Source organism: Solea senegalensis, linkage group LG6 (assembly GCF_019176455.1).
Source record: "Solea senegalensis isolate Sse05_10M linkage group LG6, IFAPA_SoseM_1, whole genome shotgun sequence".
NCBI classification, from domain to species: domain Eukaryota; kingdom Metazoa; phylum Chordata; class Actinopteri; order Pleuronectiformes; family Soleidae; genus Solea; species Solea senegalensis.
Window position 1 is genome coordinate 24993266 of NC_058026.1, and position 26621 is coordinate 25019886.

Sequence of the window (26621 nt, forward strand, 5' to 3'; positions counted from 1 at the left end):
CATTGACCTTTTTGGGGGGTGGAGTTGTGTAAACATACTGTCAATCTCAAAAATATAATTTGTATATTTCAGGCTGAAGTAGTGAAGTAGAAGTAGTAGATTCATTCAAAGTGGAAACAAAATTCTATATAATATTTCTACAGCGGTTTTTGAGAGGGTGACATTTTCTGCATCTAGGAACAAATTTGTCAGAATATTAAAGGAATCCAGAGACAGCAATGTGTTGAGATCAGAGGTCTCATCACTTTAAGGGTTGTTAACAGCTAATTGGCACTAAATAAGTCACAATAATCTACAAGAGGGGCTCTGTGTGGTGTCGGCACCATAATCAGCTTTGGTGACTGTTGGGTCAGGGTCTAAACTGATATCATATCTGGCCAAAAGCTTTGTGGCCCTGCTCTGGTACTCATCACATGATGCCATCATGACCTGTCCCACTTTCACATGACGGGCTGAGGGAAATGAGGTGCAAAAGGCTCAACCTTATTAGCTTATCCCCTGACCCTGGGAACCGCTTAGTCCTGTCGTAATCTGTAAAATGTTAGGATTAAAACCTGTGTTGTGTTCACTTTTCTCACTCTTTTCAGCAGGTCCGCCTGTTGTCTCTGAGACTCCAGGTTGGAGCAGGAGCTCAACTTGACTCTTGATCCCAAACAATTAATAAGCTATTAGGCCAATGAGAGGTTTTATTCTTACTTTTCAAAAACACTTTTAAACAGTATTTTTAACCCTAACCCTTCATAAAGGTCAACACGCAGAGCTTTACAAAGAACACTGAAAATGTACATGAGGGAAAAAATCTCTAATTCGTGCGCACAAAATATTCATTTGGTTAGTATTCACATCTGTATCATACAACAATATGTCACTGCTGCCGTTTGTGTGCAGGTTCATTGACTATCATCATCTCAATGTCTGGTGTTTTTACGTGTTTGCAGGTGGGAGTCAACGTTTTCCTCGCTCTTATTGTCGGAGCCATTTTCTTCAGAATCAAAGACGATCAGAGCGGGATCCAGAACAGGTGAGAGAACAAAGAACACATCTTTATATTTTATACAGAATACATATTGTATTAATACTTGACTAAAAAAGCTAGATCACTGATAATGAGTTTATGACACAAGCATCAGGGAAAACAAGATAATCATGTACTCAGTGTATTTGACAGAAGAAATGTAGAAATAAACTGCTTATTTAATTCATAAAAAGTATATGAGTTAACTGAGGTTAAACATGTTTTGCACGCATAGTTTTTTTTGTATATTCTCATGTATTTGTATGTGGCTGTGTAGGAATGTTCCACATGTTCCACACGTTTAAGTCACTGGTTGCAGTTGGAAGTGTGAAAAGTAGAGCAGCGTCTGCACAGCTAATCCTCTTACCACGTTTTATTGGCACAACATGGTACTTCACATGCTCCGTGAAGGACATCACAAATCCCAATCTCAGCGGAGTCTGTCTCTCTTTGCAAGGTTCAGTGGTGTCATTACATTCATGGTCAGTGCATAGGCAGTATGGCAGACACCAGTCTACACGGCTTAAATGGCTTAAACCCTTCCCTCCTTTTCACTGGGTGCAGGGTCAGATATCCGGGCCACAGCGGAGGAGTCTGTCAACTCTTATGTCTTTGTAGTTTTACAGGGACCACATGTAATCTGTACAGTGCAATCCAGGCTTTATCAGACTATCAGATTAAGGTGATTTGGATGTCGATCGACATGTTTTTCTGCTCTGTACGTGCAGTCATACGTGATTCAGTGTCCAAACATGAATAACTCACAGTTTCATTTAGAACAAAACATGCAATAAGAATGAATAATAAAGTGTTTTTCCTCTTTATTTCTCACTTTTTACACCACTGTCCCCTAATTTAAGAGGGAAACTAAATGTACATATACTGTATACTTCAATCTGTCTGAGAGGTTTCAATCTATCTATCTAATATTTATTTGTATAATATTACATTTTTATCTCCACACACACTCTGTCCATAAACCCTAATCTCAAACCAGGGTCCTCCTTCAGTGTTGTCACTGGACACCTAGAACCAGTATCAGAACAGACACACTCTGATTGTGTGTTATGAAAAGGCATAATTATAAGCATCAATAATAATAATAATAATAATATAAAGTTAGCATTTCCCCAGAGAGCAGTAATGACCAGACTTTGCTGTACTGTTTTCCTACAGGATGGGAGCCCTCTTCTTCATCACGACCAATCAGTGTTTCAGCACGGTGTCTTCAGCCGAACTCTTCATCACTGAGAGGAAACTCTTTGTGTACGTAATTAATTCATCTGTGAGGGTCACCTTCAGCCACCGGCTCTTTAATGGCTCTTTAATAGAGCTGAGACAATTATACTGTATATGTACATATATATATATACATATGTGTATATACTGTACATATAAATATATATGTTCTTGGCTGAGAACAAATTGAGAACTTGACCTACCCATGTCTGTGTGTGTGTTAATTCACAGTCAGTATATGATTTGTCTTCATATGTCTCCACTGGCAGACACGAGTACATCAGTGGCTACTACAGAGTCTCCGTCTACTTCCTCTCTAAGATCCTGTCTGACATCACTCTGCGCACCGTCACCTCTCTGATCTTCAGCTGTATCGTCTACTTCATGATCGGTAATGTTTGTGGAATGTCTTAAAGGTTTAAGATTCACTCATAAATCTCCCCCATGTATGTGTGTGTGTGTGTGTGAACATACTGTACATGTGTAGAAACCAACATCATCACGTGATGCCCTGAAGATATCAGCACCGAGAGTCAAAACAGAACGTATAGCTTTTAACTGTGCTATATCTGAGTCGTGTGTGTGTGTGTGTGTGTCAGGGCTCAAATCCACAGTCGCAGCCTTTGTCGTGTTCACGCTGACGGTGACACTGGTGGCCTACACAGCCACGGCCATGACCATGGCCATCTCTGCTGACCAGAGCGTCGTGGCTCTTGCCAACATCTTCATGACCATCACCTTTGTCTTCATGATGGTGAGAGACGCACGCAGTACACATACATCTCTTCACAGAGGATGGAAACAGCTGCGTGAATGTGAATGTGAATGTGAATGTGCGTGAACATCAAACACTCGTGCAGTTTTATTATGTATATTTGTTCTGGATAATGGATGGATTTTGTCCCGTCGTGAGTGTTTTGGTGTCGTGTCGTGTGTGCAGATTTTCTCAGGTCTCCTGGTGAACTTACCCACTGTCATGGATTGGTTGGCTTGGCTGAAGTACTTCAGCATTCCTCGCTATGGCCTTGCAGTAAGTCCTCATACCTGAACAGTTGTGGTGTGTGCATACATACTGTAGCACATAGTAGATCACTCTTTCTACTCATATACACATCAAAAATGTAAGAACATCTGTAATAAATCATCATTTCAGCCGGTTAATTATCACATGATTGTTCCCAGAGTTCGGACTGAACTGGGTGAACATGAACTCTTGAAACTCTGTCAGGTCAGGTCTGGTGAAAATGCCCAAATTAGAGCCAAAATTGAGTTCCACAGAATTTAAACAGAGTTAAATAAAGGTTAAATAATAGTCATAAAAAAATGATATCATCAGATCACTAATGTTTCAATCAACTCTAACTAACTAAATAAATGACAGCAGTGTGAGGACCAGTTTCACTTGATTTATTATTTGATTTATTTGGATAAAAAGTAGAAAATAGAAATCACATCATAATGTTTCCATATGTGGAAACCAGTAACACTGTAGCCTGCTGTTGTCTGAGCATTTGGACTAAAGACATACACAGATTTCTGCTATGGGCAGCCCGTGGCCAAGTGGAAAGGGAACTTGGCTTGTAACTGGAGTGTCGCCGGTTCAAGTCCCCACCATTGCTCCCTGGGCGCTACTCAGTGTGGCAGCCTGCTGCTCCTAATTCTAGGATGGGTCAAATGTAGAGAAATAATTTCCCCAAGGGGATTAATAAGGTTTAGATTTATAATGATCACTTTTGTTCTCTTAGATTTGTGTATTTTTGTACTATTGTGTCTCTTTTCTGTCCCTCTGTGTCTTCATTGTCTTTTTGATTTCTTCTTTTTTGCTTTGTGTGCATTTGTGTCGACCTTCTGGTCTCTTCATCATCATCATCATCATTATTATAGTTATTGTTATTATTATAATTGTTGTTATTATTCTTTGTGCAGTGGTTGTTTGGTTGAAATGTTTCTTTCACAGTTGTTGATGTTTGATCTTAGAAAACGCTGAACACCTTCTGCTGTGACTTGTCATAGTAGGAATTTTAATGAACACAGACTGCTCTGCTCAAGAGTCCCAGGAAATAAATCATTATTTACATACAGGTGTGTGTATTCACTGTGTGTGTTTCTGTGTCCAGGCGTTGGAGATCAATGAGTTTGTGGGTTTGAAGTTCTGTGAGGAGCCCGTGATCCGAAACACCAGCACGTCGACTGAAATGTCCAACTGCAGTGTGAGCACAGCTGGACTCACGTGAGTAAAGACGTCTCGTAACGTCTCGTAACGTCTTTTCACACTTTTTACATGATTTGAAGTGACTTTCTGAACTCTTTTAACCCGCTGTCTTCCAGATGTACAGGAGAGCAGTATCTGGATTACCTGGGAATCGAGCACACCACCTGGGGACTGTGGGAGAACCACGTGGCCCTGACGGTCATGTCCGTTATATTCCTCATCATCGCCTATCTGAAACTCCGCTACATCAAGAAATTCACTTAAAACGTTTGATTTGGACTTGAATGGAGAATCAAAGCATTTCAGAACCAACAGTTGCATTGTTACCACTCGAAAACCCTTACGTTTACGTTAATGCAACTTTTACAGCAACTACTACACGTTATTTTTCATTTATTTGAGCCCACAAGAGGATTTTGTCAAGTGTAGACATACAAATACTTCATATGGGCACAGATTTCTAATATTTCAATGTTTACATTTGTTGTATTATTTCTTTTAATCTGACTATGCCTTTTTACAGCTGTTTTTTTTTTTTAAGTAGTGGTGTTTATTTACTCTTCCTGGATAACACTAAAGTTAACTTTTTTTTACTATTAATAATTTACTGTAGAATTATATCAGGTAGAAGTTTTTTTTTATTGTTCCAAAGTAAATGTCTATAGATTTTATTTGAATATTCTGACACAAATACATAAACCTTTCCTGTAACCTTGTTTTAACGGTTGTAAAACATGACAGTGTTGACCTGCAGTGATTCTGAAACTGTCAATATTTAAAACAATGGTTTTTATTCAAAAAATCTGAAATCCCCTAAAATCGTTTCATCTGCAAACATCAAACTATCAAGTTAAACCTCAAATATAAAAGTTTAAAATAAAGGTAGGTAACTGGTATTAGTTGCTCAGGGTCTGTTTGCATTTGTAGAAAATGTGTATCTTTTTTTGACAATTTCATTTTACATTTATTATTATTAAGGTTTTACATCTACCTATAATTCTTAATGATTAAATTATTAAACCAGAAGGAATTGCTTTAAATAAGTCTCTACTTCAGTGCTAATAATAGATTCTACATTATATATTTTTTTAAATCTAAACTAGAGAGAGAGAAACAAATGAACCAAACTTTTTTTTTTTTTTTGACAACACTTTAATTGGCATAACCGATATATACTGTATAAAAAAGTAAGGCACAGATAAACATAGATGCATGGGTTTCCCATGAACATTAGACGCACTCCAAATTGAAGTTTGTTTCAAGTTACAATATGTATCATAAAGTGATAAGCTATTTAATTAGAAGCTTAATTGGTGTACAGAGGATGAGTAAACACGACACAAACGTGCCACACGTGTACCTATGTTAGAAAAGATGGAAAAAGAAACAATCAGCAAAATCAGCATTTAAAGAAATGCCTTTTTGGTTTTCCTTGAAACGCTTAAATGTGTGGATACAGTGATCAGAAGCAGGTGAGCGTATTTCTCATCATGCAACACTAACATCGTACGCTGAGTAATCTGAATATAACCGAGTATGTTTGCATCCAATACTGTGATATTAATACTGAACTGTAAATCCTTCATCGTTCACCGCACGTTCTTCATGTTCCCTCGCGTTCTCCTGTTAAGCTCGTACTATAATAGCTGAAGAGACACTGTTCTGTCCCTCAGAACCTCACACTCTTTCAGTGCATTGATTTACCTACGGTGAGGTAAGCCTGAGTGTTTGTCACTCAAATTTTCAGTTTAATTTTAACAGCTTCAACAATTATTTTGTTCAGCAAAAAAGTGTCTAGCATCATAAGTTACTTGTACCACTGAAGGCTCATTTCCAATAGACGGATTATTGTTCAAAAGCGGAGTGTCCGTCCATTCTCTTCAGCGGACCGGGACGTCACGCGTGGCCGCTTCCGTTGGCGCTCGTTTCCAGGCCGTCGGTGGACAGTGAAGAGGACGGACGAGGGCGAGGCTGTGGGTGACTGACCTGTGACACCATATCATCAGACTCCCAGCGCTCCAGCTCCTCCCTCACCAGCCTCTCCATCTGCTCCCTGTGAGCATCCGTGTCCCGGCCCAGACGCTCATCCTGTCAAACAGAAACAGCAGGTGATGCTTTTTCCTCTTAATGAGAACAACATTTAGAAAATCATAATACAGATTATTCAATACATTCAATATAGTCTTACATCCTGTTTGTCCTTAACCAGCAAACTGTCTGTCTGTCTGTCTGTTTGTGTTTCCACATTCGCCAATATGAGCAACAGAGGCCGACAGAGGATCGTTGCGTGAATGTTGTGAAGTCTCTGATTGCCTTGTTTAACGTGTTACAGTATGAAGGGAACTTGACTTGTAACCAGAAGGTTGACGGTTCAAATCCCCACCTGGCCAAAAAGGGCTGGGGTACCCCTGAGCAAGGTACCCAACCCCCCAATGCTCCCCGGGCGCCACTCAGTGTGGCAGCCCACTGCTCCTAATTCTAGGATGGGTCAAAATGCAGAGGAATACTTTCCCTAAGGGGATTAATAAATAAACTTTCTTTCTTCTTTCTTTCTATAAAATGTAGTGTGAAGCACAGAGGTGTCAAACTGGTGGCCCGTGGGTCACATGTGGCCCCCCCACTTCATATCATGTTATCATGAATACACGGCAGAGGCACAGCTGCCGGCGAGGTGGTAGAAAATGCACCGAATATAATAGTATATTATGTATTACATATGCTTGTTTGGAGGTTTATTTTTCTGCAGATTTGTTTAGCCTCATAAATATATGATTATTGTGAGGTATTTTATTTTGAAATTCTTTTATGAAATTCTTGAATGCAATACCATGATAGAATATTGTGCACATATACTGCATATTGATTTTTAGTCCGGCCCCCTCTTGACCAGACTACATGCCCATTGCCCCCATGGTGTAGCTTCTCTGAACGCATGTAAACACACGGATTGTGCATGTGTCATGTCTGACCTCCATGACTCCGTCCAGCAGTCGGCCGAGCACATCTCTCCTCTTCAGTTTGGCTCGCTCCATGGTTTCCAGCTTCACAATCACAGCATCTATCTTGGACACGATGCTGCCGATCGAGTGCTCCATCCGGTCCACGCGTCTCACCAGCCTGAGATACAGGGAACCGTTATTTACTCCTGCAGTCATAGAAATATTACGATCCAAGATTGTGAAACAGAGGGGGTAAAAAAATCCCTACACTTGAAACTCCTCATAGGAGACGCCACCCGAGCTGCTGCCACGGCGACGAGAGCTGTGGCCGCTGTCCTCGTCGTCATCCTCCTCCGAGTCGTCCTGGGTACGAGGGAAGCTCCGCCCGCTGCTGGGTCGCGTCAGCGAATTGCGCTCCAGATCCAAGTCCTCCTAACATATGAGCAGAGAAGCACTGAGCATCTTGCAGCTGCTGTGGTTGTTCTTCATCATTTCAATACGTTCTCTTTTTCAGCACGTACTTTTCATTTTCCTCCCCTTAGTTCTACTATTCTACTGTATTATACTGTATATATATTGTATTCTACTCCCTTCATCCCTGAAGCAGCAACCACAGGGACAGACTGTTGTCGTCGTCACTCACTCTCTCTTTCTCCAGATCGTCTCTCATCTGCTGGTGTTCGTGCTCCGTCAGCTCCTGGTCGCCGTCGTGATCATACTTGGCAAATATGGCCTGGATCTCTGCATCTGTGTGGCCCTTTCTGAGCAGAGACAGAACCAAAGAAACACTCAGGACAGACGGAAGCAAAGACGGCACATGAAACCCAAGTCCTAGTTTTTGTTTTGAGCGCGGTCTGAGCTTGTGGTCGTCACCCTTTCAGATCCTGGCGCAGTTCATCGAAGTTGAGTTTGCCCCCCGCCTGACGCAGACTGTCGGAGATGTCGTCCACCGCCGTCTTCTTCAGTCTTAACTTCATCAAAGCTTTGTTACAGCCCTAAGAGAGGAACCGTCACAGGAAAGCTTTATCTAACAGCCGTTTTTCTGACATAGTCTGACTGCAGTGGCCGTTTGTCATGTTCAAAATGAGTCTTAATAAACTTAACTACATCAAACTGTGACGACTATCACACCCTATACAATGTCCCAGACATTCACAATAAAGAAAAACTTTATCTGATTCATAGATACACACTGGACCCCTCATGTAGATCCATACCTTCTTTATGAGGTCCGTCATCTCCATCTCTGACCTCTGCTGCGACATGTCGGCCTTGACCTCGGAGTACGAGTCATTGATGATGGCCAGGAACATGTTCTGCACAGAAACAAAGAAAGAAAGAGGAAATGTGTCCCCGTCTTCAGTGAGTGAACAACACGTGCCGGCTCGGCTCGTCGGCTCACCATGAGGATGAAGAAGATAAAGAAGACAAAGGTGGTGAAGTAGATCGGTCCGAGCAGTGGGTTCGCCTCCTCGATCGCAGAGAACTCAAAATCTCCCAGGATGATGCGGAACTGGGTAAAACTGCACAAAGAATCATTTGCATTTTTAATCAACTGTCAGAAGTATTGCTTATGTTTGTGGGTTTATACACTATATGGACAAAAGTACTCTAATGACGTATTTAGATACATATACAGCACTTAAATAAGGAGCTCACAATGAAGTTCTTCCACACCAAACTCCACAGACACAACATATATGTATAGTCTAGTCCTTGCTCTGTTGCCACAAAATTGGAGTGTCCGAAATGTCCTGCTATGCTGAAGTGTGAATTACACCAAATACTTTTGTCCGTATAGTGTAACTTTTAAAACTGCAACTAACGATTATTTTCATAATCGATGAATCTGTCAAGGATTTTCCTCGTTAGGTCCATAAAATGACCTGGAAATGACGATGTTCTCAAACGAAAGAGAAATACTCACATTTAAGAAGCTAAAACGACAGGAAATCTTGTTTTAATCATGGAAAAAGCTGCAAACCTATTAATCGATTATCAAAATAGTTGTCGATTCATTTAGTAATCGATTAATAATCGATTAATCGATGAATTGTTTCAGCTCCAGTAACTTTAAAGTATTCTTACATGCTGGCTTGGAAAGTGCTGAAATCATTGACTTGGGTTCCAAACACCAAGTAGGCCAGCTGAGCATATGCCAGGAAGATGATGAAGAACATGATGGCGAATCCCACGAGGTCTTTGGCACAGCGGGACATCGTGCTGGACAGCTGACTCATGGTCTTATTGAAGTTGATGAACTTAAAAAGCTGAGAGGATGTGAAGGAAAATACTGAATCAGTATCAATGTACAGTTGTGGGGTTCGTGCAGTGGAAAACATGAATACCTTGACCCAAGAGAAGAAGACGATGACTGCAGCCACGTTGTTGAACTGGACCTGCAGGTCGGCCAAAGGCTCAAAGCTGGGGTGAGATCTGTCGTTCTCCAGCAGACCTTTGAGACGACTGCCTACCATGGCTGTTCTGGTTACGTTCATGACGATGGCGGCAACGCTCAACTGCAAGAAGAGCACAAACACGGCGACCTCCGTGTCACGTCAATGGCACAAGTTTAACGACAGCGCGATGGACGCTCGACGCTCACCGCCAGAATGAGAACGTCCAGACAGTTCCACAGGCTCTTGAAGTAATGCAGGCGGTGGATGCGGATCTCCAGCACCTCCTCCACCACATAGTACAGGACGAAGATGCAGAACGCCACCTCACACACCGCCACAAAGCAGTCCCAGCTGGACACGTACCGCATCAGGCGGACGGTCTGGAACTGCCAGGACGTGACCACGCCACCGGTGGCAGGGAACTCCGCCAACAACCTGGGAAGAATGGTGACAAGACAATTAAAACGTGTTCATATGTCTTCTTTCTTTTAATACATGTGTCAAACTGGTGGCCCAGGGGCCACATGTGGCCCACCAATCGATTACATGCGGCCCGCCCACCACTGTGCAAGGTGATGGAGTGATGGACTACTTTTTATAATAGTAATAAGACATTGGGTTGTAATCATTGCTTTATTAAATGTATTACACTCAACATGAAATGACATATATTTAAGCTGTTTTAATCACAATTATCCTCGTCATTATTTGCTAAATTTTCAATTGAATTCTCCGTTTTTGTGCATCATAAATATGTTTTTATTGTGAATTATTTTATATCAAAACAAGCACTTTTACTTTGCAATTCTGTCTAATATCATAATGAATATCTTATATTGCACACCGGCTACTAAATTGTTGTTTTTTCCTCTGTCGGCCCCCGCTTGACCAGACTAGATGCTCATTGGCCCCCAGGTCATTTGAGTTTGACACCCCTATTTTAATGCTTAGTAACAGCAATAGAAGGAAATGTATGTATTCATATTTTATGTCATTCTGTGTCAGTCATGTTGAATTTTAAAACTGTTCATGTGTTTGTTGATGCCCAGAAAAATAGAGATTTTTAGAGATAATCACTTCCAGGAAGCTTTTTGCTGCTCTTCTCTGATTTATAGGACGTGTTCTTATTTTCTGGGTGTTTTCAGGGAAGAAATTGCAATCTGATTATTTTATTTTTGGTATTTAAAATGTTCCTAATGCATATTATTATTAAAAGAAGTTAGCGGTTCTGTCTAGGGCTGAACAGTTAATCGTAATTTTATCTAAATCACAATGTGGAATCTGAAAGGAAATTAAAAATATCATTTTAGATGAATTATTGTCTTGATCTATAAACATCTTTATTCTACAGACTGAAGAGAGGATGGTTGTTGCTCACAGATCTACACAAATATCACACAGTGATGATTTTTAACACGTTTTTTCTAATGCGAATAACGATGGAAAGATTACCAGATCATATCGCAGTCGCATTTCATGTCCAAATAATCGCAGAATTAGATATCAATTCAAAACTGTCCTTTTTGGCTTTTCTAATGTTGGCATTGTTAGATAAATAAAGTTTGATGAACTCAATCCACAGTGTCTGTGACTGGTGCCGTCGTGCTTTCTATTCCCCACCAGTCAATAAATCTATATATATATATATGTGATCTCACCGGGCGATGCAGAACAGGTTGATGTTTCCATTGTAGACTGAGAAGTCGAGAAAAACCGCTCTGGTGCCTCTGTCCAGCCACAGGTGGTCTTTGAGGAACCGCAGTTGGGTCAGTGACTCCTCTCTCGTGCGAGACAGATCCTGGTAATATCCTCCTCCTCCGTATTTCGACACCTGACCCCAGTAGCTGCTGTCGTTCATGTCGCTCTCGGTCGTGTAGACCCACCTGACAGACGCCAAAAACACAGAAACAAGGACATCTGGTAAATGTTTCATCACATACACGAGGAGTGAGACGTGGTGGCCGATCACTGATCACTGATGACATCATTAAAAAAACAGGGGCTCACGCAGTTCCATTCTTTGGGCCAAAGGGGGCCGTGTCCTCGTTGCTTGGCGTGAACATGTTGTAACAGTCCTGAACCTCGTCTCGCAGGTCTTCGTGGACGGAGCACGACTCGTTGTGGACTTTGACCTGTCTGAGTCGAGGCACTCCGAGGAGGAGGTTCTCGTAGTAGATGAGACTGTGATTCTCGGGCAGACTCTTGTTGTTGTACCACACCTCCCAGTACATACTGTTGAGGAAAGGCCCCTCTGTGAACTACAAGTTTAGGAAAGTTAATAAGGTTGATGTTTGCCACCACAAAAAACTAACCAAACTACTATTCCCCTTCCTTTAGATTTAATCTATTCACAAAAATGTATGTCTATTATGCTTCTAATAAATATTAATTGCTATCTAGCTGTTCATAATGTGAACAGGAGATGTAAATACCAACTTACGCATTATTTTTCTGGACTCTCATTTGTATTTTGACCTGAGAAACTGCATTTCTTGAATATCTGAGTGTGGCATATTTGGAAAACAGCACAGCACAGAGCTGAAACACCTACCGACACCTTTTAAGCTCACGAGTGAGGTGACTATCAACAGATTTCTTTGGCGTGACACAGAGTCGGGGTTAACGGAAATACAGGCTAACAAAAAGGAAGTCGATGATTCAGAGCTACTAAACAAATCAAACAATTCATGTTCAGATTTTACCTTCCAGAAATCCTCCATCGTTGAGAGGCGCCGAAAAGTCATTGGGTCTCCTGCAGAGAGCGGCGTGTCCAGGAACAGCTGAGACATGACTTTGGTGTAGTAGAACATATTAGCACTCACCATCCCATAGGTCACTGCAAAACAGATATAACACAAAAAAAAACAACATTAACACAGAATTACAACTACAGGGACATTTTGTTTGTGTGTTTTTTTACATCCAGTCTGAAATAAAACTCAAAAGTCCTCCCACCTTTTCTCTTTGGCCTTTGACACTTCATGAGACACTTTCATTTGACTTGATTTTATTGTTTTTTATTGTATGGCTGCTCTTTCTTATTGTGTTTTTGATGATTTTTTTTATTGTATTTTAAGCTGTTTTATCTTATTTTGAACCTTTTACTTATTATGTCTTTTATTTATTCTGTACAGCACTTTGGTCCACTGTGGTTTGTTTAAAGCAGGGGTGTCAAACATACGGCCCGGGGGCCAGAACCGGCCCGCCAGAGGGTCCAATCGGCCCACAGGATGAATTTGTTAAACGTAATGTCAAATGCTCCAGATACCTGTGACTAAATGTTTGTGCCTTTATAGATCCAGTGTGCTGTGTAAATAGTAAATTTAGGCTGATATTGTTGAAATTGCACTTATATTTCTCAAGAAATTTCATGTTTTGTAAAATTATCCTTCAGTAAATGTAAAACAAAGGAGACAAAACAAAGGGGTTCTTGTTGTTCATGCTATTATTTTACTATTTTTACTGGTCCGGCCCCCTTGAGATCAAATTGTGCTGTATGTGGCCCTGAACCAGACACCCCTGGTTTAAAGTGCTTAAAAAAATAAAAAAAATTGGATTGGATCTGTGCTTTACTCTGAAAATGGCTTTAAACAGTAAGTTTAAGCTCTTCTTGGCAGTGCAGACCAGAGGAGAAACATTTCCTGATCCGCCCTCAACCACAGTTTGGCATCTCTCATTACAGAGGACACATAAAAATAGAGAGAGACAGAGTTACTGTCATTTATTTCATCATACCATTCCATAATGACTTTTGCCAATCCAAAGAGTCATCCTCTTTATTATTATTATTATTATTATTATTATTATGTGACCTAAAAACTCCATGAATAGGTGAAATGTTCAGCTGCTAAAACCATTCAGGATGCACTGACAGTGTGGAAAATAACTGAACCATTTTAATCAGCCCTCTGAGTCACTTAGACCAAATGTTCAGTCCAGGAATTAATTCCTGTTTTTCTATGATCGTCTAATCACTCTAGACTTGTTCATTCCACATGTCTGAACTGAGAAAAATATTCTTGGCCGTATCCATAACAAAAAAGGAAGAAACAAGAGTGAGGAAACTTCTAATTCTAAAGTGCTAAACGTTTGTCATGTTTACTTACGGACACAAATGGTGACGAGAAAGGCGATGTACGTGAGCATCTCCCTCAGGACGTTCCTGAGGTATCGTTCTCGGCTGCTGTCGCTGTCCTCCATCAGCTCTGTGCCCCACAGGACTGCAAACACGACACAGGGTGAGTACATCACACTGGCATCAACAACAATGCACAGTGTGCACACTCATCAGGCATATGATTGCAACCAAACATAGGTGTTTTTGGTTTTGCAAATCTCTAAACAGAAAAATGCATTATTTCGCACACTTAGAACGTCAAAGTTACAGTACAGAGACTATATAAAACTAGATAACATGTGTTTAGCATGCAGTACTGTAGAGGTGGGTGGGTCAAAATATCCATCCATGTACAATACATAGACTTTATACACTTTGTTCTCTATGTAGTGAATAAACAGAGAAATCCTGCACTGTTTTGTTTTCTTCAGTTAGACAGATATCGTCCAATATATTGATTATGACAGAATCGTTCTATCGTGATATTATTGTTATCGTTGGCCTTGCGACTCTCAGCCCTGATGTACTGAGAATCTTATTTTGACACTTCACCATAACGAGAAAAATAAACTTATTTCCATTCAAAACATTCATTAACACGTTAGAAACACTGTGAAAGTGTATTATTTTGATACAAGGAACTAGTTTCAACATGGGTTTTCAGAGCTGAGTACAGAGTTTTGACAAAATTAGCCAAAGTTTAAATGTTTTGGGAAACGTGTGTGAAAAGATTATGTTGCATTTAACAGAAATCTCAGAGTTTTTACTCATCAAACTGAAGGCTGCTCGATTTAAAGGGACAGTGCAAGAAAAAGCAGTGTTTTTAAACTTTTAGAGTTCTTGATGCATTTCATACAGATGTTCATTGCAAGCGCATGCGGCACTGGTAGGTTTGTAAGAAAAAAAAGGTCCATTCTATTCTCTATTTTCCACAAAATCGTCCAGCACAACATAACATCGAAGTTTACATTACACAGAAATAAAAGAGCCTCACTTCTTATCTTGTGTAGAATCTGCTTCATGCAGTTGGGGTGATCACGTCTCCCCTGCTGCCGGGCATCCACAGTCGGGGTCGGGTACAGTCCTCCAGCGGGGATGTGCGGGCTGCTGGCCCCGCCACTGTAGCTGCCCAGGCCGCTGCTGCAGCTGCTGCTGGAGGCCGTGGACACTGACCTCCTCCCGGGACTCGCCGGTGGCCAGTCGGCCTCCATGATTTCTTCCTCGGGCTCAAACCCCGGGTTGTCCCGGCTCCATGCCTGTCGGGACGGAGGGGACGGGGTGTCCGCACCGCCGAGCCCCGGCTCTGGATGCTGGATGTTCTCCATCTCGATGCCCTCGCTGGAGTCGAGTCTCTGCGGGAGCTGCTGCGGTCTGACTCGGGATGAGCTCATGGTCCACTTCGATGTTTAAATGAGTCCGGTAAAGGGGGACATCTGGAATAACAATAACACTAACAACACTTTCCAGGACAATAAATAAGTGTCTAGAAAGACTGAAGAAGCATTTCATGCATTCTCGTGTTTCTGCTAACGTCTGTAAAGCAAAAAAAAAGTTCATAAAAAGTGAAACAACTGACTAAATAACCGACATAAAGCCGAACATCGCGTTACAAGTCAAAGTAATTGACGCGTTCGCACTTTTTTCTCGTCTTTGTGGAAAGTTTTCAACAAACCGTTAAAAAAAACATCACGCGTCAAAGAAAGAAAAACTTTTTTTTTTCCTCCTCTGAAAACGAACAGTTTGGATTAACGTTGTTTGGATGAAGTGTTCGCGCTGGATTGACGCTCGCGTTCCTAAATAAGTGTTGTGAGTAGAAGAAGAGAAAGAGAGATTTATTGTCCGGGGACAGCCATCTTGTTCCTGGACTGTTCCCCCAAAAAAACTCTACAAGACTCAGATTACATTAGAAGACATGGCGCCGTTCAAACTCAGTGGAAAACTCTTTTTTTACCCTTTAAATTCTCCTCCCAAAAACTATGTCCGTTATAATTAAATGTTTATTTTGCAGTCAAAGCTTCTAAATAATAACACTTTTTTGATTTTTTTTAAATGATTTGTTTGAAAAACATCTTCCAATAAAGTACTTTATTTCTTTAAGTAAAAAAAAAGAAAGAAAAGCGTTTTAAACTCAACTGATAAAAAATAAATATATTTTTATTTGCTCGATCTTTAACAGTATTCCATTTAATGCAAATTTTGTTTACATAATCTCCCTGTGTTTTGGTTAGTGGTTGCTATGACAACAAGGCTTCAAGGCTCAACAATGTAAAACAAATGTATTGGACCACCTGTCGTAAAGAAAAACCGAGAAAATATCAAAAAACCTGATTTTTATAACTGTTATTGTAACTACAATATATTGATTATCACATACTCATTGTATCGTGATATTATTGGTATGGTATCATGGGGTACCCTGTGATTTCCAACACGCTACACTTCACCATAACGAGAAAAATAAACTTATTTCCACACACTTTTTTATCACTTGAGTTTTACACTTCAAACTCAACTGATAACCAATATATTTGCATTCGCTTGGTCTTTAACAGTATTCTTATATTATATTATAATTATATTAAATTAATCCAGATGTTAGTTACGTAATCTCAGAGTGTTTTGGTTAGTGGTTGTTATGACAACAAGGCTCCTGTAGAGAAGCGGAGGCATTTCAAGGCTGCAAAGGCATGCACAGTGCTAATGTATCAGACCACCTGTCATAAAAACGAGAGAACTTCAATATTTTTAGAATTCTTTTAAAAACGAGTTTAAAACTAAAACTTATTGTTATTTATTTGGCAAATAACACAATTCACCTTTTTATACCCACATTTTAGTCGGCTAACCGGGCTCCACTGAGAGATCAGAAATTAATCAAGCATAACATTCAACCACTTCTATTCGGAAATGCAAGTAAATAACTATAATTTGACCTCTTTATCGATAAATAATAATATGCTTTACTATTTTTTCTGGGTTTTTTTTGTTTTGTTTTTTAACGTTTGGTTCATACGTTCCCAACTTAGTGGATTTTCATTTTGCCAAAACAGAACAAAAATGTCTTTACGTTTGTAGAAGCAACAGGTCTTGAATTAAAAAATAACTTACTGTTTCAGCCCACATCTGACGCCAGATGGCGACAAAGAGCCTTCTTCGTCGCTTTATTTGTGACGTCATTGAAAAAGCGACCATGTCATCTTGGCACAGCCGGCTGACTTGTGCTCGTGCGCGACCTCTGACAGGTAACGATGCTTCTCGTGAGGAGAGCGCGACACACGACTGTGCTGCTGCTGCGGACACAGCAGCGCAACTACAGCCACAGCAGGAGGACATTTTGTGTCTCACACACTCACCTGAACCAGAGGAAGGTGAGCAGTCTAAAAAAAACATGACTTACGTCAGTCACTGCTTATTTACTGCTTCTGTTCATGTGAGCATCAGTGCACATGCATGTCTTTAAGGCGTTTTGTGGCATAAACATTGATCTTGTCAGGACCAGTAGTCCTCATCGAGACCAAAACCTGGTCCTAATAAGGCAGAAGCTCATTTCTGAGGAACTAGTTAAGTTTAGAGCTAAAGTTTGAGTTGTAGATAGGTCAGGGTTAGGTGTGAACTTTCAAACTTTTTTTATTGGGCCCCCCTTTGGAGGAAGAAGGCCCCACCCCCCGACTCTCATAAAATTATAACAATGTAAATACAGACCATTTACCAACTCTTCTTCTTCTGATCTTATTTGGTAGTAATGAGTAACAAAGATAGTTAGAGGTAATGTATTGGAATAAAAGTTGCTAGAAATATAAATAACAAAGCAAAGTACAGATATGTGAATGTTGTACTTAAGTACAGTAACAAAGTATTTGTACTTTGTTACATTACAACACCGTGTGTGTGTGTGTGTGTGTGTGTTTTAACTGTCGTTGTGTTTGTGTGTCTCTGCAGGGTTTAGTGTTGGGGGTTTTTGAGAAGGAGGAAGAGGAGGCCAGTCTTCATCTGACAGAAGCAGCCAAAGGCTTTGACCAAACGGTGTCTGGGAAACTCTCTGAACTACTGAAAATGTGAGTCTTCACCACCTGCAAGCCGATGAGATGCCGTTGTCAGCAAACGTTAGGCCAAAGGAAAGATTCATTCACTCGCCACTTTATTAGGTACATACTGCATACTGCATGTTACCATACATCACACTGCAACAGCTCAATGCATTTACGCATGTAGACCTGCTGAGGTTCAAACCGAGTAAAAGAACTGGGAAGAAAGGAAGAAGATAACAAATGACTTTTTCTGTTATTTTGTCCTATTTGTTGTTTGCTTCACAATTTAAAAAGGAACATCTTCAAAGTTGTGGGCATGTTCTGTAAATCCTCATACAATCCATGTTAATTCCAGGTTATGAGGCAACAAAACATGAAAAATGCCAAGGGGTAGAGTGGAGATTCTTTACAGCAGTGGTCTCAAAGTTCTGGCCCTTCAATTGATTTCATGCGGCCCTCCAAACAATATCAAGTTGTAACAAGTCCTTTCTGTATGTTTTTTTTTTTTTAATTAATAGATTAATTTTGCATCATAAATATTTTGTTTTTTATTGTGAATGTTGTTCCATATTAAAATAAGCACTTATATTTTCAAAAGATCCAATCCAGCTTTATTTGTAAAGCACTTTAAAACAAACACAGTGGACCAAAGTGCTGTACAGAATAATGGATAAAAGACAGAAAAGCTCACACAATGCAATAGAATACATATAAAAAAAGGAATCAATGTGGCATATTGATATGTCATTTTGAGCTCATAACGTCCACCGCAACTGTTGCTTTTGCCAAAAAGTTGGGCTTCTTTTTTACTTGACTGGCCCCCCACTGACCAGACGAGACAGTCAGTCCCTGCTTTACAGCCTGCAGTCAGATATAATAGCGTATTCCTAATGGGCATGAGATCATCTCAGTGTGTGAGATGATTTACTCTGACCACAGGTTTGTTCAATAAACATTTGTCTTGAATTTTTCAGCTCTGGACCTGCTCTGAAGAAAGGGAAAACTAGAATATTTTATGGAATCCGTGAGGTAAGATTAAGAGAAATGAGTGATGCAACATCAATGTAACCAGGTGATTACACCTGTGCTGCGTCTTCTCCAGGACTTCCCCTGTGTGGCAGTAGTAGGGCTTGGTAAGAACAATGCAGGGGTGTGTGGTGCAGAGAACTGGGACACCAGCAAGGAGAACATCAGACAGGCAGTGTCAGGTAAGGACATGTGACCTCTGCGCCATTGTAGACTGAGCTACGTAGAGGATTCACTGGAGTTTGCTGATTTCTTTGTGCTGTTCTGTGTGTGCTCAGCTGGCTGCCGCTTACTTCAGGACCTGGAGGTGAACCACGTGGAGGTGGACGGCTGTGGTGACTCCCAGTCAGCAGCTGAAGGAGCTGTTCTGGGCTTATTTCATTATGACCAACTCAAAGCCAAGAAGAAGACCAAAGTGACAGCACAGCTTCATAAAAGGTAGATAGACAAATATCTGATATCTTAAATATTTACACATATACATATATATATATATATATATATATATATATATATATATATATATATATATATATATATATATATATATATATATATATGTGTGTGTATACAGTGTATATATATGTATATATATGTGTGTATATATATATATGTGTATATATATATATACATATATGTATATATATGTATATATATATATATATATTTAAGAATCAGACATTTTATGAATATATGTATATATGTACATATACATATATATGTACATATATACATATACACATATATACATATACACATATTCATAAAATGTCTGATTCTTAAATACATATAATGTACATATATATGTATATATGTACATATATACATATATACATATACATATATATATATATACATATATATATATATGTGTATATATAATTATCATTAACAAGGAGAAGAATACTACTACTACTTCTTTAGTGGCCACTGGCTACCAGTCAAATTTAGTATTGATTTTAAACTTTTAGTATTGAAATTTGTAGTAATTCATCACTCGGGTCAGAATCTTCTGCCGGTGCCTAAAATTCGATATAAAAGCAGAGGTGACCTTTCTCTCCAGTCTGTCTCTCCTCGTTTGTGGAACACTTTACCTTTGACTGACTCTTTTAAACACAGTCTGTTTAGACAAGCTTTTAATTGTCTGGTGGCTAGGGAAATTTTTCCAGTATAAAATGTTTTTCCGTTGTAGTTTTGTGTAACTGTGTGTTTGCATGTGTGTTATTATTCTTAGTGCTGACTTGGTCGGGTGGGAGAAAGGAGTCGCGTATGCAGAAGGTCAAAACCTGGCACGGCTGCTGATGGAAGCGCCAGCAAATCACATCACTCCTACTGTTTTCGCCAACACCATCGAAGAGAAACTAGCACCACACGCTGAGCGAGTCACGGTTAATAAGAGGTCGGTGCATCATCCCTTTCTAATAGACTCTTACAGTGTGACGGTTTCTAATTGACCTGTGAGACTCTGGGGAATGAATAATAAGAAAAGTGTGTGTGTGTTAATGCAGATCTGAGGCTTGGATAGAGGAGCAGAAGATGGGAGCATTTCTCAGTGTGTCCAGAGGTTCAGAGGAGCCCCCTGTCTTCCTGGAGCTTCATTACAATGGATCGTCTGACAGCACACAGGCCCCGCTGCTCTTAGTGGGCAAAGGCATCACCTTTGACACGTAAATCAGAATAATACATCCTTCTAGATCACTGTGATATGCAACGGATCGTACGAGAGTCAAATGAAACAGTCGTCTTCATGCTCTGTGTCTGCAGTGGTGGCATTTCTCTGAAGCCGTCTGCTTCTATGGATGCAATGAGAGCTGACATGGGCGGTGCTGCCACCGTGTGTGCTTCTATTGTCACAGCAGCGGCTCTGAAACTGCCAATCAACATTATTGGTGAGTTTCATGACATTAAATATCAATCCTACAGTTTTTTCTTTATATGATGTTAATGAAACCAAACCAATCATTTGGCTGATAGTCGATTTAATGTCTGTTTGTTTGTTTTTACAAATGGTGATTCAGCATTTCCAATGATTGTTTTCCTGTTTCTTTATTTTTATTATTAAATTATTAGGGCCCATGTTTCAGAAGAATTCAACATTTCATGTGTCAAAACATTTGGTTTGTTTTATAATATTCTTGTTTTTGTTGAAAAAAAAAAAAGACTTCTTTATTTCAGGACACAAAAAAATCACAAATGTATGAAATAAGCCTTTCTTTAACTTAACAATTAGAAGAATATTTCCATTATAACAAAGCCCTTGATGGTGAATGATTATATTATTTGCCAGTAGGATGATGAATTGTGGCTAAAGAGAAATACTGTAGGTGTCCATATGACATCCCATCGACATCCGGACAGCTGGAAGCCTCCACATCTTCCGACGCCGACTAAAAACACATTTCTTCCGACTCTACCTCGACTAAGACGACAAAAAAAAAAACTTGTACATCGCACTTATGACTAGCACTTCATAGTTTGTTCTACTTGAAGCTCTTACTTACTTCTAGCTCTTATTTGTACCCAAATGTTTAAATGCACTTTTGTAAGTCGCTTTGGATAAAAGCGTCTGCTAAATGACATGTAATGCGTATAATTCAATCAGGTCTGGCTCCGCTGTGTGAGAACATGCCCAGTGGGAAGGCCACCAAACCGGGTGACGTTGTAACCGCCAAGAATGGAAAAACAATTCAGGTGGGTGAACCTGGGACAAAATAGGACGGTTAGAGCGCCGTGATTTGACTGTATTTGCATGTTATTAGTATGTGTATTAGTATTAGTACTCTCTCCACACACAGGTTGATAACACAGACGCAGAGGGCAGACTGATTCTTGCTGACGCACTCTGTTATGGACACACCTTCAGCCCCAGAGCCATTGTTAATGTTGCTACACTAACAGGTGCGATTTTAAACTCTCTACTAAAATGTAATCCATGTGTTGATAATGACCTGTCAAAGAAGCACTATTTCTTTTTTTTTGTCTTTTTAAGGTGCAATGGATGTAGCACTTGGCTCAGCAGCAACTGGAGTCTTCACTAATTCTGACTGGCTGTGGGAGCAGCTTCACAAGGTGCTGTAAGCACATTAAACACACAGTGTCTCAGTCTCTCAGCTCCTGTATTGACTAAAGGTGTGTTGTAGGCCAGTGTTGTGACAGGTGACAGAGTGTGGCGGATGCCTCTGTTCCAGCACTACACCAAACAGGTGACTGAGTGCCAGCTGGCCGATCTCAACAACGTGGGCAAGTACAGCCGGTATGTATCTCATGACGCTCAGCAAGAGCCCGCCCGAGTCTCAGACGAGTCTATTTGCAGTTTTCTTTACGTGCGTTCATCTCTTTGCAGTTCCGGCGGAGCGTGCACAGCAGCCGCGTTCCTGAGAGAGTTTGTCACGGCTCCTCATTGGGCTCATTTGGACATCGCTGGTGTAATGAGTAATAAAGACGAAGTTCCCTATCTAAGGAAAGGCATGTCTGGAAGACCGACGCGTACACTGGTGGAGTTTGCAGCTGGACTGACGCAGCACAGCTGAGAGACGGATACAAAGTCTCCTAACACACAAGACTCTGGAACCATCATTTGGCAACGTTTTCTCTGTGATCTTTCCACAGAGAGATCGAGGGCCAAAGACCAAGGAGTCAAAGTCTTTGCAGAATTATTAATAAACACTATAATTTTCTTGGATGTTTGATGTTTACATACTGTAAATGCATATGTCCCTTTAATTTTATAGCCTTTCTACACAATTGTTTCTTTCTCTTTCAGTACATAGTGGGTTTTACCACAAGGCTAAGCTTTACAAGCATTTGATAATTTGATATCTCATTACAAAACTACCCTCTCATTGCTGCTGAAATGGTTATCATACACATGAGAAGATGGAATCCAGTCTTATGTAGCCACAAGAGCCTTAGTGCTGATGTGTGATGGTAACTGTGCTTTAAACCATCCCAGTGTTGTTGGATGGGGCCAAGGTTACGATGGGGAAACAATTTATTTGCCAAAATTGTTGCCACAAAGTTGAAACAAGCACTGTTACTGGAACTTGTATTAATTCACAAATAATTGAGGAAAACAATGCCCATTACAGCTTTCTAAATTCTAGAATAATAACATTAAATCATGTTTCTGTGTAGTACTTAATGACTGATTTTCTGCCATATGATTTTAGCTTCCATTACAAGTACACTGTTGTCCATTATGTGTAATGTAGAAGTGATTTAATTGACCAGAAAAGTTTGAGTCAAAAGCATTTGACTTAGGTCCTAAGAAGAGAGCCTCTTCCCCAAAAAATTCAGTAACCCCAATATTGAGTTTTAAAAATATCCTCATTTTTTAAAGCACTTATTTGTGGTTTTATGTTATTTCTGTGGATATCTTATTTTAACTTTAACCATCTACAATTCAGTTGCAGATATCTGTAGATATCTAAAATGACAAAACCCCATACACATGAATGGCATTCTGACTAGTAAAAACTGAATTGCAGTAGTTTTGACTAGTAAGAATGACGTCACAGATATCTGTAATTCCAGATAGTCAAACTTGGCCATTAAATGTTAAAACTTTCTTCCCTTGCAATAAAAGATATGAGACTGAGGAGATGACAGGATGAGAAGAACTGTAATGAAGAACTTTCAACGGTGGGGGGCAGCATTGCACGTCTCCGCATAAACCCCGCCGGAAGTTGTTATTATTATCAATGTTAGAAGAAGAAGATGGCGTCGTCTTTGAGTGGGATGTTTCCCGGTCAGCAGCCTCCGGGTGCTCATCCAGTCCCGGGTCCTAGTGGTCCGGGTCAGCCAGGCTTCCCCCCCGGTACCACTGCCCGGCCGCAGGGAACAAACACGCTGGTAGATGAACTGGAGGCTTCCTTCGAGGTAGGAGATCAACGTGCTGGCTCCCATTAGCTGTTTGTGCTAACCGCTAACAGCCAGGCTTTTAACAGTCACAACAGTAGCTGTTGTAAAGAATAAACACCTTTACTCACCCAGGAGACGATATGACACGTTTTATAGATTTAAAATATCAGTGTAATATGTAAGGAAATGTGTACGTGTCCTTTGTTTTACAGCAGCAATACAATCTGATAGGATTTGTACTTCATATATTTATATGAACTAGGAGATGCATTTATTAAGAGGTGTGCCCGTTGCATCTACAGTAATATCACAATTTGGCATTGGAGTGGAGTTAGTTTACAATTCCCTACATTTAGTTTTCCAAAGTAAATGTAAGTGGAGAAAGAGAGTATAAGAAGTATATTATTATATAAGATGTGATCCTTTATAAATTCATGGATGCCTTTAAAGTTGCAAACTAATGAACAACATACACAATAATGTACATCAGGGCACACGTGAAAATGCACCTGATTTTTTCATAGCTATGTGGAGAAAAGACTTAAGCAAGATTATTATTCACTCTCATAAACAAAGGCAGTTTTTGAAATAATGTTTGTCTCTGGGTTTGTTTCGTAGGCTTGTTTTGCATCCCTGGTCAGCCAAGACTACGTTAATGGAACAGACCAGGAGGAGATTCGAACAGGTGAGTGAAGCCCTAAAAAGAAAGAGTACACTTCTTTGTGTTTAATGAGTAAGAGACCAGATTGGGGCCCTATCCACAAACTCCAAACACAAGAAGAGGACAACGGCAAAGACAGCAAGAGAGGCGCTATTATGACATCATCACTTTCCCAGTGTGGTGGTGGTGCTTTGAGATTTTTCTCCTCTGGGACCTGTTCTCAACGGTGTACAGCCGTTTAGTACGGGAGAGGATACATGAGAATCAGAATTAGCCACTGAACATAACCAGAAACGCAGCAGTTGTTTGGTGGTTGGAAGAGTCTTGAGCAGCCCATGGCCAAGAGGAAAGGGATTGGATTTGTAACTGGCAGGCCACTGGTTCAAATCCAGAGCTGAGGTGCCCCAAGCAAAAGATCAGTGTTGCCCACTGTGTGTGTGTGTGTTCAATACTGGTGTGTTGAGAAAAAAAAGGATGGGTTAAATGCAGAGGTCACTAATTGGTGTGTGTGTGCAAAAATAACTCATTCCAACCATTGTCTGGTGATTAGGCTCCAGACATGATCCAAGTTTAGGGGTAGTTTGCCGTTCAGTGGGATATTGTCTGTGTAAGACACAATCACAGCAGCAGAAGAGAATTCAGGTGAGAGGGCGATTCCTGGCTTCTCACTAATTCACTTCCTGCCCATTCTCTTGATATGAGCTCACTGCAACATTATCCAGAGATTATACTTGGGACTCCCCAAAGATTGTCCAGAACAACATCTGCTGACACATTCACACATCTGGACAATCTCCAGAGAATCTCTGGAATTCAAAACCTGTCTTAACGTTACTACAATTTATTTTGTACATAGTCATGGAAAACATATATTAATGTTTTTAACATTTCAGTGATATTACTCAGTTGTGCCCTTTTTTATGTGTCTGTTAAATGCAGGTGTTGACCAGTGCATACAAAAGTTTCTGGACGTGGCTCGGCAGACGGAGTGCTTCTTCTTACAGAAAAGGCTTCAGTTGTCCGTGCAGAAACCAGAGCAGGTGGTGAAAGAGGTAAAATATTAGAGACTTCTTTGGTCGTCTCCATCTCCCAATTTCTACCCACTTTTCACCTTGAGCGTTTGTTTATTTAAAAAAAATGCTTGTGATGTGAACTAGGGCTGAACGATTTTGAATAAATATCTTATTGTGGGTTATTTTGACTGAAATTATTCTCATTTTTATTTGAATAACATTTAAAATGGTTGCTGTGTGATATTTTTGCCTAACAGTGAAAAACAAAGATGTTTTCGTCAGTCTGTAGTATATGATGTGTATAGGTCAGGACAATATTTAATCTAAAATGGTCATTTTTCACACATGATTTTTTTTGCCTCCTTCAATTTGAAAATTACAGCAAGCCGTATTGCAGTTTTCTGGGTCCTCATTTCTTAGACTTACAATCTGTGTTTATGGACTAGTTGTCCGTCTCATTTTGTCTCTTCTCACTTGCATTTTTTTTTTCTCACTCCAGGATGTGTCAGAGTTACGTAATGAGCTACAGCGGAAAGAAATGCTGGTTCAGAAGCACTTATCCAAATTGCACCACTGGCAACAAGTGCTCGAGGACGTGAGCGTTCAACATCGCAAACCCTCTGACCTTCCTCCTCCTGGACCACTGGCCTTCCTGGAGCAGGCCTCTGCTAGTCTGCCCCCCGCCCCTTTAAAACCAAACTAACACGCATAAACTCAAGGAAAGTACACACCCACACCACCATGTGCATCCTGTGAAGAGACAGGAGAACAGTTTGTTATATATTTAAACAGTATTGTGTTCCACGTATATATTCTTGCTGCCAACTCTTTTTTTTTTTAATGTAAAATAAAATACAATTTGTGAGTATTTTTAATCTGGACTGAAACATTACTTGTGCTTTTCTTGCTTTTGACATTTTTATTTGTGAAAACCAGTTACTGTACATAATGTAGTTATAGAAGACCTTGATCAAGTCAGTTTGATGCTATTGACAGGTTTTAGATCTTGAGTAGTATATTTAAGTCTGTTAGTGGGTGTATCTATTTTATATAAACTCACTTTGATCATTAAGAAAGTTTAAATATCTCTTTGTTAAAACTTTGAAGTGGAA

General features: G+C 40.1%; 4 protein-coding genes across 4 annotated transcripts in view; 3 read left to right on the plus strand and 1 right to left on the minus strand.

The window, feature by feature from the left end:
• Nucleotides 1-4988, plus strand: part of abcg2d (ATP-binding cassette, sub-family G (WHITE), member 2d) — a 9564-nt gene extending 4576 nt beyond the window's left edge. Inside the window, exons 9-15 of the mRNA XM_044027583.1 lie at nt 939-1021; nt 2192-2281; nt 2524-2645; nt 2854-3008; nt 3195-3284; nt 4372-4484; nt 4583-4988. Coding sequence (XP_043883518.1) covers nt 939-1021; nt 2192-2281; nt 2524-2645; nt 2854-3008; nt 3195-3284; nt 4372-4484; nt 4583-4730 — 801 coding nt within the window. The 3' untranslated portion in view covers nt 4731-4988. The remainder of the gene's footprint in view (nt 1-938; nt 1022-2191; nt 2282-2523; nt 2646-2853; nt 3009-3194; nt 3285-4371; nt 4485-4582) is intronic.
• A 618-nt stretch (nt 4989-5606) lies between these two features.
• pkd2 (polycystic kidney disease 2) lies at nt 5607-15787 on the minus strand. The gene is made up of 15 exons (XM_044027584.1): nt 14916-15787; nt 13911-14024; nt 12507-12640; nt 11812-12062; nt 11463-11687; nt 10011-10239; nt 9754-9924; nt 9494-9675; nt 8808-8928; nt 8623-8721; nt 8279-8400; nt 8049-8166; nt 7674-7837; nt 7436-7583; nt 5607-6554 (listed from the first exon to the last, which is right to left on the minus strand). The coding sequence occupies exons 1-15, from the start codon at nt 15310-15312 to the stop codon at nt 6363-6365; spliced, it is 2667 nt and encodes an 888-aa protein (XP_043883519.1). The 5' UTR covers nt 15313-15787; the 3' UTR covers nt 5607-6362.
• A 1261-nt stretch (nt 15788-17048) lies between these two features.
• lap3 (leucine aminopeptidase 3) lies at nt 17049-22652 on the plus strand. The gene is made up of 13 exons (XM_044027394.1): nt 17049-17289; nt 17861-17976; nt 18924-18978; nt 19052-19157; nt 19254-19413; nt 20210-20374; nt 20484-20642; nt 20740-20864; nt 21578-21666; nt 21771-21873; nt 21965-22044; nt 22116-22228; nt 22319-22652. The coding sequence occupies exons 1-13, from the start codon at nt 17170-17172 to the stop codon at nt 22503-22505; spliced, it is 1578 nt and encodes a 525-aa protein (XP_043883329.1). The 5' UTR covers nt 17049-17169; the 3' UTR covers nt 22506-22652.
• Nucleotides 22653-23684: 1032 nt separating this feature from the next.
• On the plus strand, nt 23685-26390 carry med28 (mediator complex subunit 28). Its single transcript, XM_044029050.1, has 4 exons — nt 23685-23853; nt 24454-24520; nt 25436-25548; nt 26009-26390. The coding sequence occupies exons 1-4, from the start codon at nt 23692-23694 to the stop codon at nt 26210-26212; spliced, it is 546 nt and encodes a 181-aa protein (XP_043884985.1). The 5' UTR covers nt 23685-23691; the 3' UTR covers nt 26213-26390.
• Nucleotides 26391-26621: the final 231 nt, after the last annotated feature.

Coding starts and splice junctions, on each gene's coding strand:
- pkd2 (XM_044027584.1), bottom strand. CDS start 15,312: ATGAGCTCATCCCGAGTCAGACCGCAGCAGCTCCCGCAGAGACTCGAC. Junction 8,929..9,493: donor AGCACTTTCCAAGCCAGCAT/GTAAGAATACTT, acceptor TTCTTTGTGCAG/TTTTACCCAGTTCCGCATCA. Junction 7,584..7,673: donor TCCTATGAGGAGTTTCAAGT/GTAGGGATTTTT, acceptor CCTGTATCTCAG/GCTGGTGAGACGCGTGGACC.
- med28 (XM_044029050.1), top strand. CDS start 23,692: ATGGCGTCGTCTTTGAGTGGGATGTTTCCCGGTCAGCAGCCTCCGGGT. Junction 24,521..25,435: donor CCAGGAGGAGATTCGAACAG/GTGAGTGAAGCC, acceptor TGTTAAATGCAG/GTGTTGACCAGTGCATACAA. Junction 25,549..26,008: donor CAGAGCAGGTGGTGAAAGAG/GTAAAATATTAG, acceptor TTCTCACTCCAG/GATGTGTCAGAGTTACGTAA.
- lap3 (XM_044027394.1), top strand. CDS start 17,170: ATGCTTCTCGTGAGGAGAGCGCGACACACGACTGTGCTGCTGCTGCGG. Junction 19,414..20,209: donor ACAGCACAGCTTCATAAAAG/GTAGATAGACAA, acceptor TATTATTCTTAG/TGCTGACTTGGTCGGGTGGG. Junction 21,874..21,964: donor TAATGTTGCTACACTAACAG/GTGCGATTTTAA, acceptor TGTCTTTTTAAG/GTGCAATGGATGTAGCACTT.